Source organism: Bubalus kerabau, chromosome 14, assembly GCF_029407905.1.
Source record: "Bubalus kerabau isolate K-KA32 ecotype Philippines breed swamp buffalo chromosome 14, PCC_UOA_SB_1v2, whole genome shotgun sequence".
Classification (NCBI taxonomy): domain Eukaryota; kingdom Metazoa; phylum Chordata; class Mammalia; order Artiodactyla; family Bovidae; genus Bubalus; species Bubalus kerabau.
The window spans coordinates 33,465,551-33,483,996 of record NC_073637.1 but is presented as its reverse complement, the minus strand read 5'-3'; the positions used below and the strand labels follow the sequence as shown (position 1 = coordinate 33,483,996).

At 39.9% G+C, this 18,446-nt stretch overlaps 1 protein-coding gene across 4 annotated transcripts in view; it reads left to right on the top strand.

Moving 5' to 3' along the window:
* Window positions 1-18,446, top strand: part of ARFGEF1 (ADP ribosylation factor guanine nucleotide exchange factor 1) — a 162,239-nt gene that overhangs the window by 111,593 nt on the left and 32,200 nt on the right. For all 4 annotated transcript variants that reach the window (XM_055546164.1, XM_055546163.1, XM_055546165.1 and 1 more), the window contains 8 exons: window positions 1,231-1,339; window positions 2,005-2,206; window positions 7,023-7,134; window positions 7,480-7,685; window positions 7,954-8,038; window positions 12,657-12,828; window positions 14,801-14,952; window positions 18,286-18,414. In XM_055546164.1, coding sequence (XP_055402139.1) covers window positions 1,231-1,339; window positions 2,005-2,206; window positions 7,023-7,134; window positions 7,480-7,685; window positions 7,954-8,038; window positions 12,657-12,828; window positions 14,801-14,952; window positions 18,286-18,414 — 1,167 coding nt within the window. The remainder of the gene's footprint in view (window positions 1-1,230; window positions 1,340-2,004; window positions 2,207-7,022; window positions 7,135-7,479; window positions 7,686-7,953; window positions 8,039-12,656; window positions 12,829-14,800; window positions 14,953-18,285; window positions 18,415-18,446) is intronic.

Sequence of the window (18,446 nt, the reverse complement as noted above, 5' to 3'; positions counted from 1 at the left end):
TGCTCTCACCTCTGACTTTACTGGGGGCTGTCCCCCACCACCATCTCGCTCTCTCTGTCAAAGAGTTAACTTACAGCTCCAATTAATAAAGTTCCTGGGCAATTAGGAGTGTTTAAATCCAAACCCCTCAGATGGCTCTCTAACTCGCCTGACAAGTTTACCCGGACACCTACGGCTATGCATATGATTGTTTACAGTCTCCCAGCCTCGAGAGGCACGGGAAGCTTAAGATATTCAAATAGCTTAGAGCCTCTCAGAGAGTTAGAAACTGTCAGAATAAAACTAGTAAAAGATTTCATTGATGAGCCAATGCTTGCTGCCAAGTTTCTACATCCCCTGTATTGTATCCTTGAATGTGTATTAATTAATATAGTTGGTATGTAGAAAAAATAAGTAGTGGCCTTGGTGTTAGTAACTTTAGACCCTTAAGGTAATAAATTCTTTCCTTTGTAAACCCATTACACATCCGCCCTATAGGAATGCAATTTTATCTTCGGAAGATGGCGCCAAACCTTAAAATAATTACTCTTAGAGAAAATAAGTCTTTGTTGATAAGTCCTTGTCAAGAGTCATAAAATGTTAATAGGCCTCTGGCCAGAAGATGATGTAAATCACCTAAACCGTTTGTATACGATAAATTTGCAGGAAAGAAACCCTGGTTTTTGATAAGCATCAAAGACTGCTGACTTTGCATCCCCTATTATCCTCTATGTGTAACTTAGGGTATAAAAACCCCTGTTGAAAATAAAGCTACGGGCCTTGCTCACCAACGCTTGGTCTTCCCATGTCATTCTTCCCTTTAACTTCCAGCTGAGTGTCCATCTGGAGCGTGGATGTCCTCTGCGACCATTTATTTGCCTGGGCTTCTAAGACCCACTCGAGAAGGTGTCTAAGGTGGGGCACCTTCCACTATTCGAGAGGGCGCCTGCGGCCTCCGTGGTCAGAGCTAACCTGGTGTCACGGGTTATATTGATTTTCCGCGTAAACCAAGCCACTCAGCTTCTTTTCTCCACTGAATTTTCCTACTGAGCTATCCTCATTTTATTACTCTTCATATCTCTAATTAACATTTGAATAGGTCGCCTAGCCGTCTCTCCTTCGAATACCCTGGATCAGCCGGGGGGCTGGACCTCGGCACATTTTCAAATTGGAACTTTGCCAAGGAAGAGCTGTTTGTTTTCCTTAAAAGATTTGTTGTTGTTTTAATTGCTTTTATGAATTCTCTTGTAGGAACTGAGCCTAAGGAAAAAAGGTTTAGAATGCTTAGTGTCAATTTTGAAGTGCATGGTTGAATGGAGCAAGGATCAGTATGTGAATCCCAACTCACAGACGACTCTTGGTAAGCTGATATTTGAACCTAATTTTTTGTCATTTAAGTAAGTGATACTGTGGAGGATGGTTGCAGATGCCACTAAACCAGTTTCATGACATCTTTCCCAATTTAGCTGATGAAGCAGAGTTCTCTGTGAGTTAAATAACAAACTTATGAATTTCTCAACTTAGTTATCCAAACTTTTTTCTTTCTAAATCTTCCAGAAGTATTTTGCATATCACATTAAAGTGAATCATGTTTATGCAGCTTTGTTAGAGGATAATTATAGAAGAAACATATAAAAACCAGAAATATTTTAAGAAGATTGACTTGTTCATTTATGTTTGACATTTACCCTTACTCAGAGAAAAACTCATAGCTGCAGGGTCATCTTGGTGTTATCTTAGTCAAGAGTGCTTTGAGGGAAAACTATTCCAAAACTGTTCCTTGAGCTGAGAGCAGAAACCCAGTGAATACTCAGCACTGTAGTTGTGAAAAGAACTGATGGTACAAATTGTACACGTACTAATTGCAGTGTGTTGTAGTATCAGTGTATATGATCTGTTAACGGCACTTAATATGTTATTTGTATTAAATAATAGATATTAAGCAACATGAAATTATCTTGCCTTATTTGAGAAATCTTTTTCCTTTGACAGAATAATTTATTGAGGCAGTTTTTCAACTTACAGGTCAGGAAAAACCCTCAGAGCAAGAGACGAGTGAAATAAAACACCCAGAGACAATAAACAGATACGGAAGTTTAAATTCCCTGGAGTCAACGTCATCATCAGGAATAGGCAGCTACAGCACACAGATGTCTGGCACTGATAATCCGGAGCAGTTCGAAGTCCTCAAGCAGCAGAAGGAAATAATAGAACAAGGGATAGACTTGTGAGTATACGATTCTAAGGAGAAATGTTACTGAATGTTCCTCTGCCTGTTCTGTGCCGCCTTGTCCTGGGTTTCTCTACATCTTTGGATTATATTTAGTCCCTTCTTATTCCCACCCTTCAGTGAATAAAATGAAGCACAGTTCTCCCAGACCCAAGACTTCCGGTGACTCCTTAGTCCGTGCCCCTTGTTCGTTGGAGTCTAGCCCAGACAGACCCTTGTGATGTACGTTAATTTTGTACCGTGTTTTACGTGCTGTTGAACATCATCCAAGCAGTTTTGCTTTGTTCATTTAGCTCAGTTAAAGAATCCCCCATTGTATTCCCTAAGCAGGCGAGAACTCAAAAAACTTCAAGTATAGAACGTCTCCTGCTAGTGTTGCTCCTTTATAGGTTTCATATTTTCCTCATTTCAGTTACAGACGTGCTACTCTTATTAGTGATTGATTGTTACTGCTTGCATTTTATAGGTTGATAAGGTGATCACCTCATTTTCAGACTTGAATACTGTACCAGACTCTGCTCTTGTGAAGTCAGTTTTCCTGCTAAGCTGTGTGCTATCAGCTCCTGGGCTGCTTTGGGTCTAAATAGGCCCATACTGTTTTCCTTCCTCTTATCGCCGGTCTCTTCTTTCAAAGAGATTGTCTAAGGAAAACTGAACTTGCTGGCCTTTCTCCATGAATCTAAACTGTTAAAAAAAATTCCCTTATATGTTTACTTGGCTTGCTACCTCCTCTGTAAAGCATTTCTTCCTGAATCTTAAGCAGCAGCTTTTGCTAAATGTTCAGGGGTCCCTTTTTACTGTTAATGTTAAAAGAAAAAAAGTTGATAAAATGTACACATACTCATTGTCATAAAACTATAAAATCTCAAAAGTAGCCTCAGAAACAGCCATCAATACTTCATTTATTTTAACTGTTCTGCTGCTGCTGCTAAGTCGCTTCAGTCGTGTCCGACGCTATACGACCCCATAGACGGCAGCCCACCAGGCTCCCCCGTCCCTGGGATTCTCCAGGCAAGAACACTGGAGTAGGGTGCCATTGCCTTCTCCATCTAACTGTTCAGTCAGTATTTATTGAAGTCCCATCTGTTGCAGACATTATGCAAAGTGCTGGGAAACCTGAGGAGTGAAACAGTCCTTGTTTCTGAGATCACAGGGTCTAGTATGTGCAAACAGACGCTCATATTGAAATTTTGTAAGTCACTCAGCAAACACGTTTGGAACTTGGGACTGTTTACCAAGAACCATGAAGGTTCAGTTCAGTTCAGTTCAGTGGCTCAGTCATATCCGACTCTTTGCAACCCCATGGACTGCAGCATGCCAGGCCTCCCTGTCCATCACCAACTCCCAGAGCCTACTCAGACTCATGTCCATTGAGTCGGTGATGCCATCCAACCATCTCATCCTCTGTCGTCCCCTTTTCCTCCTGCCCTCAATCTTTCCCAGCATCAGGGTCTTTTCAAATGAGTCAGCTCTTTGCATCAGGTGGCCAAAATATTGGAGTTTCAGCTTCAACATCAGTCCTTCCAATGAACACCCAGGACTGATCTCCTTTAGGATGGACTGGTTGGATCTCCTTGCAGGCCAAGGGACTCTCAAGAGTCTTCTCCAACACCACAGTTCAAAAGCATCAATTCTTTGGTGCTCAGCTTTCTTTATGGTCCAACTCTCACATCCATACATGACCACTGGAAAAACCATAGCCTTGACTAGACGGACCTTTGTTGTCAAAGTAATGTCTCTGCTTTTTATTATGCTGTCTAGGTTGGTCATAACTTTCCTTCCAAGGAGTAAGCGTCTTTTAATTTTATGGCTGCAGTTACCATCTGCAGTGATTTTGGAGCCCCCAAAAAAAGTCAGCCACTGTTTCCCCATCTATTTCCCATGAAGTGATGGGACCAGATGCCATGATCTTCGTTTTCTGAATGTTGAGCTTTAAGCCAACTTTTTAACTCTCATCTTTGACTTTCATCAAGAGGCTTTTGAGTTCCTCTTCACTTTCTGCCATAAGGGTGGTGTCATCTGCATATCTGAGGTTATCCTTATACTTGATATTACAGTCCAAGTATGGGCAAAATATATTTTCTACTAGTACTGAGTGATGTCCATAGTGGAGTGTTACACAGAGTTATGCCAAGGTAGGAAAATTCAGTTTGAAGTATTAATACTCAGGAGTGAGGGAGCACTCGCTGGGCCCCTGAGTGGACATGTCCCCTGCCTCCAGTTCTCCTCCCAGCCACTGCGCATGCATCCTGCTTCACACTTCAGTGAGCACAGTGTGCTCGAAAGGTGCTCTTCCTCAGCTCTTCCTTTCATGACACCACTCTGTCTGGTCCCTCCTACCTTCTGACCATGCCATCTCAGTCTTGGTATGGGCTCTTCATCCAGACCATGTGTCTTAACATTTCCACTGTCTGTACCTCATGACTTCAACTACTGTGTGCTAACATCTCACAACCCTCAAGTGTTATTTTTCATATAGAAACTCTACTGAACTCCAGACTCTTCTCTAATTGCCCATTGGACATCTCCCCTGGACACTGCATAACTTCTCACACTCAGCATGTCCATAACCATATTTATGAGTCTCCATAATCAACTCCCCAATACAACCCAAAGCAAACGACAAACAGAAAACCCTATTGTTTCCCATTCAGGGTAGTAACCCCAGCATGCTACTAAGTAATGAGCTAGAATCGCAGGAATTACCTTAGATTTCCTCAGTTGATCTGATTTGTCACTAAATCCAGTTGATTCCACTTCCAGAATATTTCTGCAGTTTATTGTCTTTATCTCCCACAGTTGTTTTCTCAAGTCACGCCATCACCATTTCGTGCCTTGAGTAGTAAACTCTTTTATTTGGCTTGCCTTTCTTTGGTCTCATTTATTCTCTCATCTTTTCTTACACTTAGCTGGAGTCATCTTTCTTTGAATGAAATCTGCTTCTGTTTCCCTCCTCTCTCCCTGTTACAGAGGATAAAGCCACAGCTTTTTCTCATAGCACAGAATACCCTCATGATTTAATTCTGCTGGTTTTTTAGGTACTTCTTCATCTCACCTGATTTTTCCAACAATGCAGAGCTATTTAATATCATGCTGTGTTATGCTGTTGAGTATTTGTATGACCTCTTCCTCTCTGGGATGATTTTTCTTACTGTTCATAAGAGTTGTCAGCATTCTTCAAAGCTCAGCTCCATAGTCACCTTCCCAGGAGCTCGATCATGGTCATTTCTCTTAACCAGTCAACTCCTCTGCTGCGCTGTCTTCTCAATAATACAGTATTTGTTGCATTTTCACTGTTAAATGTTTTCTTAATTTATAAAAATTTAAAAATAATTTTTACTATTAAAATTTAAAATTTTTTCCTCAGTTAGAGTGAGAGCTTCTCAAGAGAAGAAGTTGTGTTTATCTGTGGGAAGAATGCTTGATTTTGATTTGTGTATGTGGCAGCAGTTTAATTAGGAGTTGATAGGGAAGTGTTGGGAGGACAGAGCAGGGGAGGACATTTCAGACAGAATGGCACTGGCAGAGGGACAGGAGGACATTTGAGGACCATGGTTAAGCGCGGCAGGAGGTGACATGAGAGCACTGAGTTGGATCCAGATTACAGGGGCCTCTTTTCTCCATGTAAAGGAGGTTTTGTCTTGTTCTCAGCGTTGGTATTCTATTGAAGGATTTTAAGCCAGAGGTCCAGCAGCGACAGGTTTCTGTTTTCGACATATGACTTTGCCAGCAGCTTGAAGAAATTATTGGAATGTGAGCAAACACGAGATAGGGAGACCAGTTAGGAGCGCTTGCAGTACCCAGGTGATGGGGCCACAAACTAATTATTGGACCAATGAAGGGAGAAAGGAAATGATTTAGAAACAGAGAGGTGACACTTGACTCAGATATTAAACCATGAAGGAGAATTCTCCAGTGAATGGAGCACAAGGACATGTGGAGAAAATAAGATGCTGCAAATGCTTTTTGTTTAGGGAATGAGAAGGGGATGCGTGGAGGTGGATGAGAGGAACAAGCTGTATAGAGGAAGGTTTTGTATGTCTGTCTAATCAGTGTGAAGTTTATTTTGAAAACACTGGGTACATAAATTTTTTTTATAAAGGAAATAACGCCATCAGGTTATAGTTAAAACAGTCACCAAAATTCCAGTTGTGTGTTTTAAAAGCAGGAAACTTAGAATTAATCATAGAATAAAAGAATGAGCCAAGATTACTTGAGCACTTGTGCTGCTGAGTTGCTTCAGTCATGTCTGACTCTGTGCGATCCCATAGACGGCAGCCCACCAGGCTCTGCCGTCCCTGGGATTCTCCAGGCAAGAACACTGGAGTGGGTTACCGTTTCCTTCCCCAGTGCATGAAAGTGAAAAGTGAAAGTGAAGTCGCTCAGTCGTGTCCCACTCTTAGCGACCCCATGGACTGCAGCCCACCAGGCTCCTCCATCCATGGGATTTTCCAGGCAGGAGTACTGGAGTGGGGTGCCATTGCCTTCTCCTTGAGTACTTAGGGAGACTCTATATTAAAAGTATGAGAAATTTAGTATTCATATCCTTTTACTCAGAGTTCATCTACTGAAGGGCCTTATCTCACATATGAAATGATCTGTATCAATGATAAAGATTGCCCTCCATTTGAGATTCTTATCTAAGAAGAAAAAATAAAGAAAACTTTGCATAATGTATTATTTTTTGTGCATTTGTTCATTGATTATTTTAAGTAAAGTGCTGGAAACCTAATTTACTGTAGTTTTAGATCTTTTCAGGGAATATGAATGGCTTTCTGTTTCTAATGTTCCTTTTAACTTTAACATCATCCAGATTTACTAAGAAACCAAAGAGAGGAATCCAGTACCTCCAAGAACAAGGGATGCTTGGCACCACCCCTGAAGACATTGCCCAGTTCTTACACCAAGAGGAAAGATTAGACTCAGTAAGAACACCATGTTACTTCATCCTAGCCTTTTCTATAGGATTTCTTTTTAAGTTAATAATAATATGCGTTGCTGCCCCTTTCAAATGCCCTAAGTATGTAAAAATAAACTAGCTAGCTGTTCTTAATTTTGCTTTTTAATTTTCTATACTCAAAAAAATCTTGATTTTTATTTTTTAATGCATTTTGGTACATTTAACTTCACATTCAAAATATTTAATTAACCCTGTGGTTAATGGACTAGTTAACTGTGGATCTTATGGACTTCTCTGCCTTTTAAAAAACTGGGTGTGTGGGAAATGTAATGTTCCACTAGGATATCAATTTCTGTCTTTTATTCTTCAGACTCAAGTGGGTGAATTCCTGGGAGATAATGATAAATTTAACAAAGAAGTCATGTACGCTTATGTGGACCAACATGACTTTTCAGGAAAAGATTTTGTTTCAGCCCTTCGTATGTTTCTGGAAGGATTCCGTCTTCCAGGGGAAGCTCAGAAAATTGATCGATTAATGGAAAAATTTGCTGCGAGATATCTAGAATGCAACCAAGGGTAAGCAGGATTCAGATTCAGATGTTTATTGATTGCTGGCTGTATCCAGACCTTCTTCTGGGAGCCTCGGGTGATCCATAAACCCCCTGCCCCAGGGAACTTAGATTGTCTGCGACCTGGAAGTGATGAGACAATTCCATAAAATATTATGAGGTAGAACATAAATCTTGAGAGAGAAAATGAAAAGTGATGTGGGGTTAGAGGTAAGTTATTTAAATGATGTATGTAAACAGTATAAGTTTATAACATGACACATGTATTTTTCCAGGCAAACCCTTTTTGCCAGTGCGGATACTGCTTATGTTTTGGCTTATTCAATTATCATGCTGACCACAGATCTTCACAGTCCACAGGTATGGTATTAACCATAATTTTAAAATATCAGACATCCAAGAAGTGTTTAAATTTCATTTGCTTCATAAAATTGTAATTTCTTCTTAAATATTAAGGAACTGTCACTTGATTTCTGATAGCCACTAATAAACATTATTTTTAAGGTTTTAGGTTTAGTTTCCAAAAACTTGGGGAAAATTATCTTTATAAATAAACCTATTTGCTAGAATTTCTTAATGCTTCTTAGGGATGAGCTCCTAATGATACCTGTTGCTCTTAAGAGAAGAAGTAAACTATATACTTATTATTAAGCTGAGATGAACTGGACAAATTGTAAAGTTTGAGATTAAACTTTATAGGGATTTTTTGGAAATGTATTTTGAGATGTTTAAGGCAGGATTGATACAGAAAGTATTGACCACATGTAAGATTTTAATCATTTAAAATTTGTCTTTGGCTTGCTACTGGCAGTATTGTAGAAGCAACTCACTTCCAGGGCTTTCATTATCTAGCATGACACTTTTTTCTGTGGTTTTATAAAGCAGTCTACAGATAAAGACTTATTTGAATATTTTCCTATCAAGAATTTTCTGTCAGGTTTTTCACTCTAAACCAAAAGTAACTTTACATTTTACACTGCCTCCCTTTGTTTTTAGAAGGTCATACTTTTAACAAATTTTGTTCTGTTAATGAATTATAACGTTAAACGCATCTGTGTCATATCTTCTTAATTTTCTTTTTTATTGTACTTGATTTACAGTTTTGTGCCAGTCTCTGCTATACAGCAAAGTGACTGAGTTATACCCATGTGAAAGTGATAGTCACTCAGTCGTGTCTGACTCTTTGCAACCCCATGGACTTTAGCCCTCCAGGCTTCTCTGTCCATGGGGTTCTCCGGGCAAGAATACTGGAGTGGGTTGCCATTCCCATCTCCAAGGGATCTTCCTGACCCAGGGATAGAACCCACGTCTCCCACGTTGCAGGCAGATTCTTTACCATCTGAGCCACCAGGGAAGCCCCAATTATACACATAGACATTCTTTTTTTAATATTCTTATCTATTACAGTTTATCCTAGGATATTGAATATAATCCCCTGTTCTGATTCAGTCAGTTCAGTTCAGTCGCTCAGTTGTGTCCGACTCTTTGCAACCCCATAAATTGCAGCATGCCAGGCCTCCCTGTCCATCACCAACTGCCGGAGTTCACTCAAACTCACGTCCATCGAGTCGGTAATGCCATCCAGCCATCTCATCCTCTGTCGTCCCCTTCTCCTCCTGCCCCCAATCCCTCCCAGCATCAGGGTCTTTTCCAATGAGTCAACTCTTCACATGAGGTGGCCAAAGTACTGGAGTTTCAGCTCTAGCATCATTCCTTCCAATGAACACCCAGGACTGATCTTCTTTAGGCTGGACTGGTTGGATCTCCTTGCAGTCCAAGGGACTCTCAAGAGTCTTCTCCAACACCACAGTTCAAAAGCATCAATTCTTCGTCGCTCAGCTTTCTTCACCGTCAAACTCTCACATCCATACATGACCAGTGGAAAAACCATAGCCTTGACTAGATGGACCTTTGTTGGCCAAGTAATGTCTCTGCTTTTGAATATGCTATCTAGGTTGGTCATAACTTTCCTTCCAAGGAGTAAGCGTCTTTTAATTTCATGGCTACAATCACCATCTGCAGTGATTTTGGAGCCCAAAAACATAAAGTCTGACACTGTTTCCACTGTTTCCCCATCTATTTGCCATGAAGTGATGGGACCAGATGCCATGATCTTCGTTTTCTGAATGTTGAGCTTTAAGCCAACTTTTTAACTCTCGTCTTTGACTTTCATCAAGAGGCTTTTGAGTTTCTCTTCACTTTCTGCCATAAGAGTGGTGTCATCTGCGTATCTAAGGTTATTGACATTTCTCCCAGCAATCTTGATTCCAACTTGTGCTTCTTCCAGCCCAGCGTTTTTCATGATGTACTCTGCATAGAAGTTAAATAAGCAGGGTGACAATATACAGCCTTGATGGACTCCTTTTCCTATTTGGAACCAGTCTGTTGTTCCATGTCCAGTTCTAACTGTTCTGTATAATACAACCTTGTTGTTTATCCATCCTCTATATAGTAGTTTACATCTGCTAATCGCATACTCCCAGTTCTTCCTTCTTTCCCTCCTCGCTTCCCCTTGGCAACCACAAGTCTCTTCTCTGTGTCTGTTGAGTTTGTTTTGTAGATCAGTTCTTTTGTGCCATATGTTAGATTCTTTATAAATTCTTATATATGTACACTCTCGTGTAGGTTATTTTCTTTTTAAACTTCTTTGAATGTTCTTTCACAGTTTCCAGATTGTTAAAAATTTCTGGACACATGCCAGTTAGGGAGCATTCTCTTGAAGTCAGTGTTGCATCTTGGTGGCCCTGTTGCTGTCACTGCCCATGTGCCTGGAGCCCCACTCCTGCAGTGCTCACTGCCTCTGAGATGCTGCTCCCTGTCAGGCTGGTGTCCTTGCTCCCATTCAGCCTGCCAGCTCTCAAACAGCTTAGGAGTCCCTGTGAGGATAGGTGGCCTATTAGAAAACTGAACCCCATAATCAGGACCCCATGTAATTTATGATGCAGGACCAGATGAACTGTCACAAATGGTTGCGCTTTTTTTTTTTTAAGAACACAAGTAACTTTAAAGAATTTTCTTAAAACTAATTCTCCACTTTCTTGTTTTCAGAGTTAAAATATAAGTGAATTTCTCAAGTCATTTATGTTCCTTTGCTAACTAGAACATTTACCTTTTATATATAGTGTGAATCAGTTTTAAAATTTTTAGATATATTTAGAACATGTTAAATTTTTTTGTTTATTCATTTTGATCAGTGGTAACAATTGGCTTGAAGAGGTTTAAGCATTAAAGCTTAATTAGTCACAGCTTAATTTAAGCACCTGAGAATAAACGTCCAGAGTAAAGTGTTCCATAAAAGATAAGCCGGAGAAGAAAAGTAGTATTATATTTTACACTGCTCCCAGAACCCCGCTGTGGCAGAAGTGTTTCGTTTGCGCGGTGTGCTTTTATTTTCTGTACCTGAGACTAATGTATTCTCTTCTCTAACGTGCTGGGAGCTCCTTCCCCTCCCTCCCAACCTAGATCCACAAATGGACTTTATTGCTACTTCAGATTTTCTGCCAAGATTTGTTTTGTGTCCGTCTCTGTTTCTCATTGGTATGATGTTAAAATATTGTACCATGTTCAGAATTTCCAGTGATGTTACTCTTCTTGTAGCCTCTTACTGGAAGCACTTGCTTGGTCATTTATTTTGATGCCCCTGCGTCATTGCTTTTTTAGGACTCATTAGAAATTTCGGTGAAATGGCTTTCTTTTAATGTTTTTTAAGTGCCTTAACTCAAGTTTTTAAAGTTTTAGTATATTAGAGCGTTTTTCCCTTGAATAATAATGATGACATTTGAAAACTTTTACCGTAATATTTTTGCTTTTTTGTAGGAAAACTGCTCTTCTCATCTTTTCTGACACTCTAGAAAGATCTGTTCGCAGAGTAGTCAGAACAGGTGGTGCAGTGGTAAAGAACCCATCTGCCAGTGTAGGAGTCGTAAGAGACGCGGGTTCGATCCCTGGGTCAGGAAGATCCCCTGGAGGAGGGCACAGCAACCCACTCCAATATTCTTGCCTGGAGAATCCCATGGACAGAGGAGCCTAGTGGGCTACAGTCCATGGGGTTGCAAAGAGTCGGACACGACTGAGCGCGCAAAAACACAAAACTAGTTAAATGTTTGTATTCCAGTTATTATGTCTTCTGGACCTTCTGGTTTCTCTATAGTTATTTTTGCAAACTTCTGATGATTTACTCCTGATGTTGATTGTTATTCTATGTACCTTCTTCAAAATTTACAAGAGCCTTATCTTTACAGGTGCCTTAAATTCTTTGTGGAAAGTGGTAGAAATATATTTAACTAATAAGTAAATATAGAGATGTCATGACTTCTGGGTTTTATCCATGGGCAGAAAAGTTTTGGTTGTGCTAGTTACCAAGTTCAGTGGCAGGGGCACCATCTTACCTACTACAGATTTATACTCCACAGACTTACCATGGTATGCAGCATGATGTTACTGTTGTGCATACTCTTAAACAAGATGAAAAGTTCAAAGAATACTTTGCCCACATCACCTAGCATTCAGTTAACCACACTGAGTCAGTCAGCAAGGTTGTTACCTGATTTTAAATTTCAGCTCGTGTTACTCACATCCACTGTTCCATAAAATCAGTTCGCAAATCATTAGCAAACACACTTACGTTCTTTTGAATGAAGATCTGAATCTTTTTGGTAGCATAAGTTTCTAATGATTGTCATGATCCTTTTTTAAAGACTCTGGCTAGAACTCTTAAACCTCGGGCAGAAACAGTTTCATTATTCCATTTGCCTGTTTTCTTACCACAGATCACCTGGGGACATCACAGCAAGGTGAATTAGCGTATTGCCAACCTGGGTCTTTGCTACATTGGCCTCATTTTCTGTGACTTCCTTTTTCACTTTAATGTCTGCCTTGTTTAGTATTTTCCACGTTCTGTCTCAAAGTATTTATGAATTCTCTTACATGAGTATTTTTCTGTTCATTTTTAAGAATTATAACAGTTGTTCATTTCTAGGTTAAAAATAAAATGACCAAGGAACAGTACATTAAGATGAATAGAGGCATCAATGACAGTAAAGATCTCCCTGAAGAGTATCTGTCAGCCATCTATAATGAAATAGCTGGAAAAAAGATATCAATGAAAGAAACGAAGGAGCTGACAATCCCTGCAAAGTCAAGTAAACAGAGTAAGTGTCCAGATCAACTGAATCCTGGTTGTTTAGGAGGAAAAAATACGGTTCTTAAAAAGTTAAGTTAGAGTAGACCAAATATCACTTATTCTAATGAAAAGTATTATAATACATTGTTTGATGATCTGATTATGTCTTTCTCCATATCCTGAAGAAAGATAGCACTGACCAGTGATAAATGGAAAATGCTACATACTGTGCATGAATTAGCATGCATTGAGTATACACTTGTCACAAGGCAGTTAACCTCAGCATGGACTTGGAGAGCAGACAGAGTGGTTAGGCAACCCCAGTAGTCAGACTTCAACTCTTCTTTCTTCTGCCTCCTTGTTGTCTACCAGCAACTTATTTCCATTGGTTTACCTATCATTACACAATAACAGAAGCTAGAAGTAGGGGTGATTCAGGGAGATGGGGAAGGTTAGGATCATGGGGGAGCTCAGGGGGTTGGAAATCACTACTTGACATGCACCAGAAATTATATCACTCTGGCATTCCTAGATCTGACCGGTGTCAGGAGTTACCTGTGCCTGGCTCCATTCTCAACATTCTATATGTATAGACAGTGGTGATTCAAGTAGAGCTAAAATCGGACTACAGGCATGAGGTTAGGGTAGTGGCTCGGAGAGGTCCTGCCTTTCTGAACAGCTTCCACTTGGAAATGAAATCTCAAGCTTCATCAAAAAGAACAGATTGCAGCAGCAAAATGCTGTTGAAAGGTTATTGGTGTTCAGTTGCTAAGTCGTGTCCGACTCTTTGCGACCCCATAGACTGTGGCTGTTGACAGGAGCGAGAGTTCAGAAGGCCTGTGTGATATGTGTTTCTAGAAGTTGATGAAGAATTACAGGGTGGGAGTCAGAGGCTCCAGAGATAATGTTAGAAGGGACAGTGGCGTGTAAATGGCCTTCTCTTCGGGGAGTAGAGGAGTGGGCCTGAGGAGTGTTAGTAAGTTCTCCCTCATTTTATAGACAAGGAATCAGAAGTGCAGAGAGATTAGGACACCTAGAATCAGAGAAGCTATGAGCTGAGTGCAGTACGAAAGCCTTTGTTAAATCTCTGTGCCTAAACCCTGATGAGTGGCAAAGGCTGGCCCAGAAGCCGGCGTCCTTGGCCCTTACTGCAGTCCAGCGCCAGTCGGCAGTTCACACGGTAACGTCATTCTCTTCTACTTGAAAAACCGTTCAGTGTATTGATCAGGATTTCATTTTTACACCTGAGTAGATGCCAGTTATCTGATTTCATTTTCGTTTGCATACCCACGTAATGACATCTTCCTATCCCTCTCTCTCTGGCCTGCTCTGTGCACCGTGAGGAGGTCCCTGAGAGAGCTGGGTGTGGGAAGCGGGTGGCAGTGTGCTCATATTCTGCAGTCATCTTGCATGTGAGGCCTCTGTTTTCTTGTTAACTCAGGAGACCCCGCAAGTCACACAGGTGAACCATGGCCCCTCGTCTGTTCTCCTAGCCCTTGTTTGGGCTGTTTCCCTGGCGCTTTCAGTGTGACAGATTTGTGCCTGCTCTTTTCCCTTGGCATAGATTTCCTGCATATCCCTGAAGCCTAGTTGAGGATTTTTTCCCCCCATTTTTGAGGTAAAATTCATATAACACAAAACGAGCTGTTTTGAAGTGAGCAGTTACTGATACTCAGCACCTTCCAAGTGCTGTGCAGTCACCACCTTGATATAGTTCCAAAATACTCCATCACCCCCAGTAAAGCCCCATATCCATTAAGCAGTTTTTCCACATCCCCTGCCTTTCCTCAGCCTCTGGCTGGCACCAGTCTGCTTTCTTTTTTATGGATTTACTACTCTGGGTATTTCATCTAAATGGAATTATATGGCCTTTGCATCTGGCTTCTTAGGACCATTTTGAATTAGTATTCATTGGTTGTGTTGATATTTTATGCTGAAACATCAAAATATCATTCTTAAAGGCTTTATATATTAAATGCTAATAGTGTTTGCTGTTTCAGACGTAGCCAGTGAAAAACAAAGAAGACTCCTGTATAACTTAGAGATGGAACAGATGGCCAAGACCGCTAAAGCGCTCATGGAGGCTGTGAGCCATGTTCAGGCACCTTTCACGAGTGCAACACATTTGGAGCATGTGAGACCCATGTTTAAGGTAAGAGTTATTAATGACTTTTGGTTGCAGTATATATATATTTATATATACTGCTGTTCAGCATATTTTTAAGTTAAGGCAGTTCAGTGATACAGCTCATTAGTATAGACCCAGAAGTGAAAGCCATGTTATTTAGGTATGCATGATTAGTAATTGATAGGTGTGTGACCTTAAGAATAGAAAGGTTTGGGGAGAATTAATCTCTGGCCTGGTTTCCTCTGAGTTCTCTTTAGATCTTAGGAGTTCCCTGACATCTCAAAGTGACCTTGAGCCTCTTGCTGTCTTCAGGTGCCTATGACCCAAGGGCTAATGTGAGGGTTCTGAGTGCTCCTGGGGCCCAGAAAATAGCATTGGGAACAAAAGGGAGCTTTCTTTTATGTTTATAGATCTAGTAAGGATGGTACTTACTGCTTCTCTATAATTTGATTTTCCATTTCCTCTTCATTTTCCTATGCTTTTTTTCTATCCTTTCTTCAAATTCCAGAATGAGTAAGCAGTGCATCATAAGGGTTATAGGGAAATGGACGGGAGTCTAGTCAAAGAAAGTGGGAATTTTTCCTAGAGAAGGAAAAATGGGTCAAGTACATGTCCATTTGTGAGACAGTGCAGTTAGATGGTCTGTGGAGGTTATCACTTGAGTTCTTCAGACATTAACTGCATTTGTGTGGGTAGTAAAAGATGATGTTTCAGCTCTAAAATGTTATAGTTCTACCCTTGCTTTAAGGTCTGTGTGATCATGATATTTCTAAAAGTTGATGAAGAGTTACAGGCTCAGAGTGGGAATTTGGGGAGAGAATGTTAGAAGAAATAGTGGAGTATTGCCGGCCTCTCTTTTACCATAATATAGGAAATGAGATTGAAGTTAAGAGCACTTATTATGAAATAAATTACAAAGCAAGTTTTTGTTCTGTTTTGAATAATCTTATACCTTTGTTTTGTTTGCAAAGGTTTTTGGTAGACAGGAGGTGGAGGTGAAAAAAACAAAAAGAATAAGGAGCCAGTCATAATTCTGCCACTCAGAACATTTCTCTTACTATATTTACATACTACTTTTTCTCTTGTTAAACAGTTGTGACCCTACTGTGTATAGAATTTTGTAACTTGCTGTTTCTCACATGAGTGTTTTCCCATGTTATTGGGAATTCTTCCTAAGTAGCTTTTATGATCTCTTCTCTGGATTAGGTGTCATTTGTTTCATCCTCTGAGCTGGAATTGAGAACCTTTCCTCTCTCTGCCATTTCTACTGTCGTTACCTTTTCAGACAGTGTCCTTCCTTTGTCACTCTTAATGCTGGAGTGTTCTGTCTGGTGTCCATGTCTGCTTTTGTGCTTCTCTTACCCGTTTACAGAGCACAGAATGTTTAAAATACAAATGAACTGTCACCTTTTTCCTTAAAGCCATTCACTGATTTTGCAACTGTGGTGAACCCTAACACAACCAAGGGTCTGAAACCAGGTGTGACCTGGCTCCACCTGCCTCCAGCCTCGTCCTTAGATTTCCTCTTACCGTGCTGCAGTCACACTGGCGTTCTTTCTATTTCCAGAATGCCCTAAATTATTTTCTCTTCAGAGCATTCACACAAGCTGTGTCCTTTGTCTAGAATGCTTTTTCCTTCTTTGCCCAAGTTGTTTCTACTTTCAGTGTTACTTTCTTAGTGAGTTCTGCCCTGGCCTCTCTAAGTCAGGTCTCCTTTCATACGTGCTGTGTTCTTCCTTCACTGTATTTATGTGTATCTACACATTTATTTATCTTAAACCTTAATGTCTGTGCTAGACTTAACTCTGAGAGGTAAGGGAGTACATCTGTTCTGGTGACTTTTCTCAAAGTCTGACAGTTCCTGGCTTGGAGTTAGTGTGTAGTAACTAAGCATTGGTTGAGTCAAGGAATAAATGAAAGTGTCCTAGAAGTGATGTGATATTAAGGGATGTAATTAAGAACCTTTTTACATATGGCCAGATCATTTTCTACAGCGGTTTATACACTTAAGCAGAAAATTTCACTGTCCCCTGGATGTTATTTAGGTATAATTTGATAATACAGATCCTTCTTTAATTTGCAGTGGGGTTGTCACAGGCTTAAGAAGCTTATACTTCTCCTTGTATATATTACATAGGTTTCCAAATAGAGATATGTTGTTTCTTCACTTAGCATAGGATGCATAATGCATTACTCTCCTGTGGTGCTTTGTGTTTTAAAGTCCTGCCCATCATATGCTTCCCACAGCATCTCTTTGTAGTGGCAGTCCAGGTACTAAAGAGGAGGAAATGAAGTTCAGGGAAAAAAGAGGTGAAATAAGTGACAAGGCTAAGACTGAAAGTTAGGTACTGTGACTTGTGTTCCTTTGTTTAAGAACTAAACTTCTGAACTTCCTGAGGTTACAAAGCTGTGGGTAATTCTGTCTTAATAATGCAGAAATTTTTTTTTTAGATCTTTTAAAAATTCCAATTATTGTTTCTGTACCATGTTGTCATAAATACTCTTTATCTGTGTGACTATATATAGTTCTTCATTTTGATTTATTAAAAGAAGCCAATACTCTTATATCAGACATTTCAAAGTTACACACACACACATATATACATGCCAGTATATACACACCAGTATATGTATATATATGTGTCTTGATATGAGGACTTTCAGTGGTCAGGGATACCTCTCTTTTTTTAAATTTTACGTTACAGTTTCAGAAGGTATTCAGTTTTGATAAAATTTAGTGCTCGTTGGCTTTCATAGTCTGTAAAGAGGATGTATTTTATTTAACTGTATTTTAAAATATTGTCCAGCTAGGAGCCAGAGATATCACTGCTGTCTCAATGTAAAATATTAAAATTTTACTACAAAAAATAATAAGGCTAAATGACACCCACAGAACAGGCTTAAAGAAAAGAGAGTAACGTAAGTCTTACAAGTAGAAAATGGTTAAAAGGATTTTTTTGGAAATAAAATTAGTCCATGAAATATTGCAAGAGACACAGCTTGCAGAGAGAGATGAGTTCTGAAGTCAGGGGTAAAATTAATATAATTTATGAATATAGACTATCCCCATTTTTTATTGTGAGTAACTCATAGGTGCTATGCTTAAAATGTATCTGCCATCTTCTCTTGAATTTACAATGTTTCTCTCCCACTTACTTAAGCCCAGGCAGCATTATATAGTTTCTCCTCTTTTTCTAAGAAAGCTCTCCAAATAACTATGCCTAGAAACTTATTGCTCTTTTTCAGAATTTCCACAAATCATTTATTGTCTGAAAGCATTGAGAAATGTTAATGTGGTCTTAAAGTTTGATTATCATTTGATGTTCATGATATATTTAAAATTTTTACCTTTTCTAGCTGGCTTGGACCCCTTTTCTGGCTGCATTCAGTGTGGGTCTACAAGACTGTGATGATACTGAAGTAGCCTCTCTTTGCCTGGAAGGTATAAGATGTGCAATCAGAATTGCATGCATTTTCAGCATTCAGGTAACAGAATTTTGCGTTTGTAGCCAGTCTGG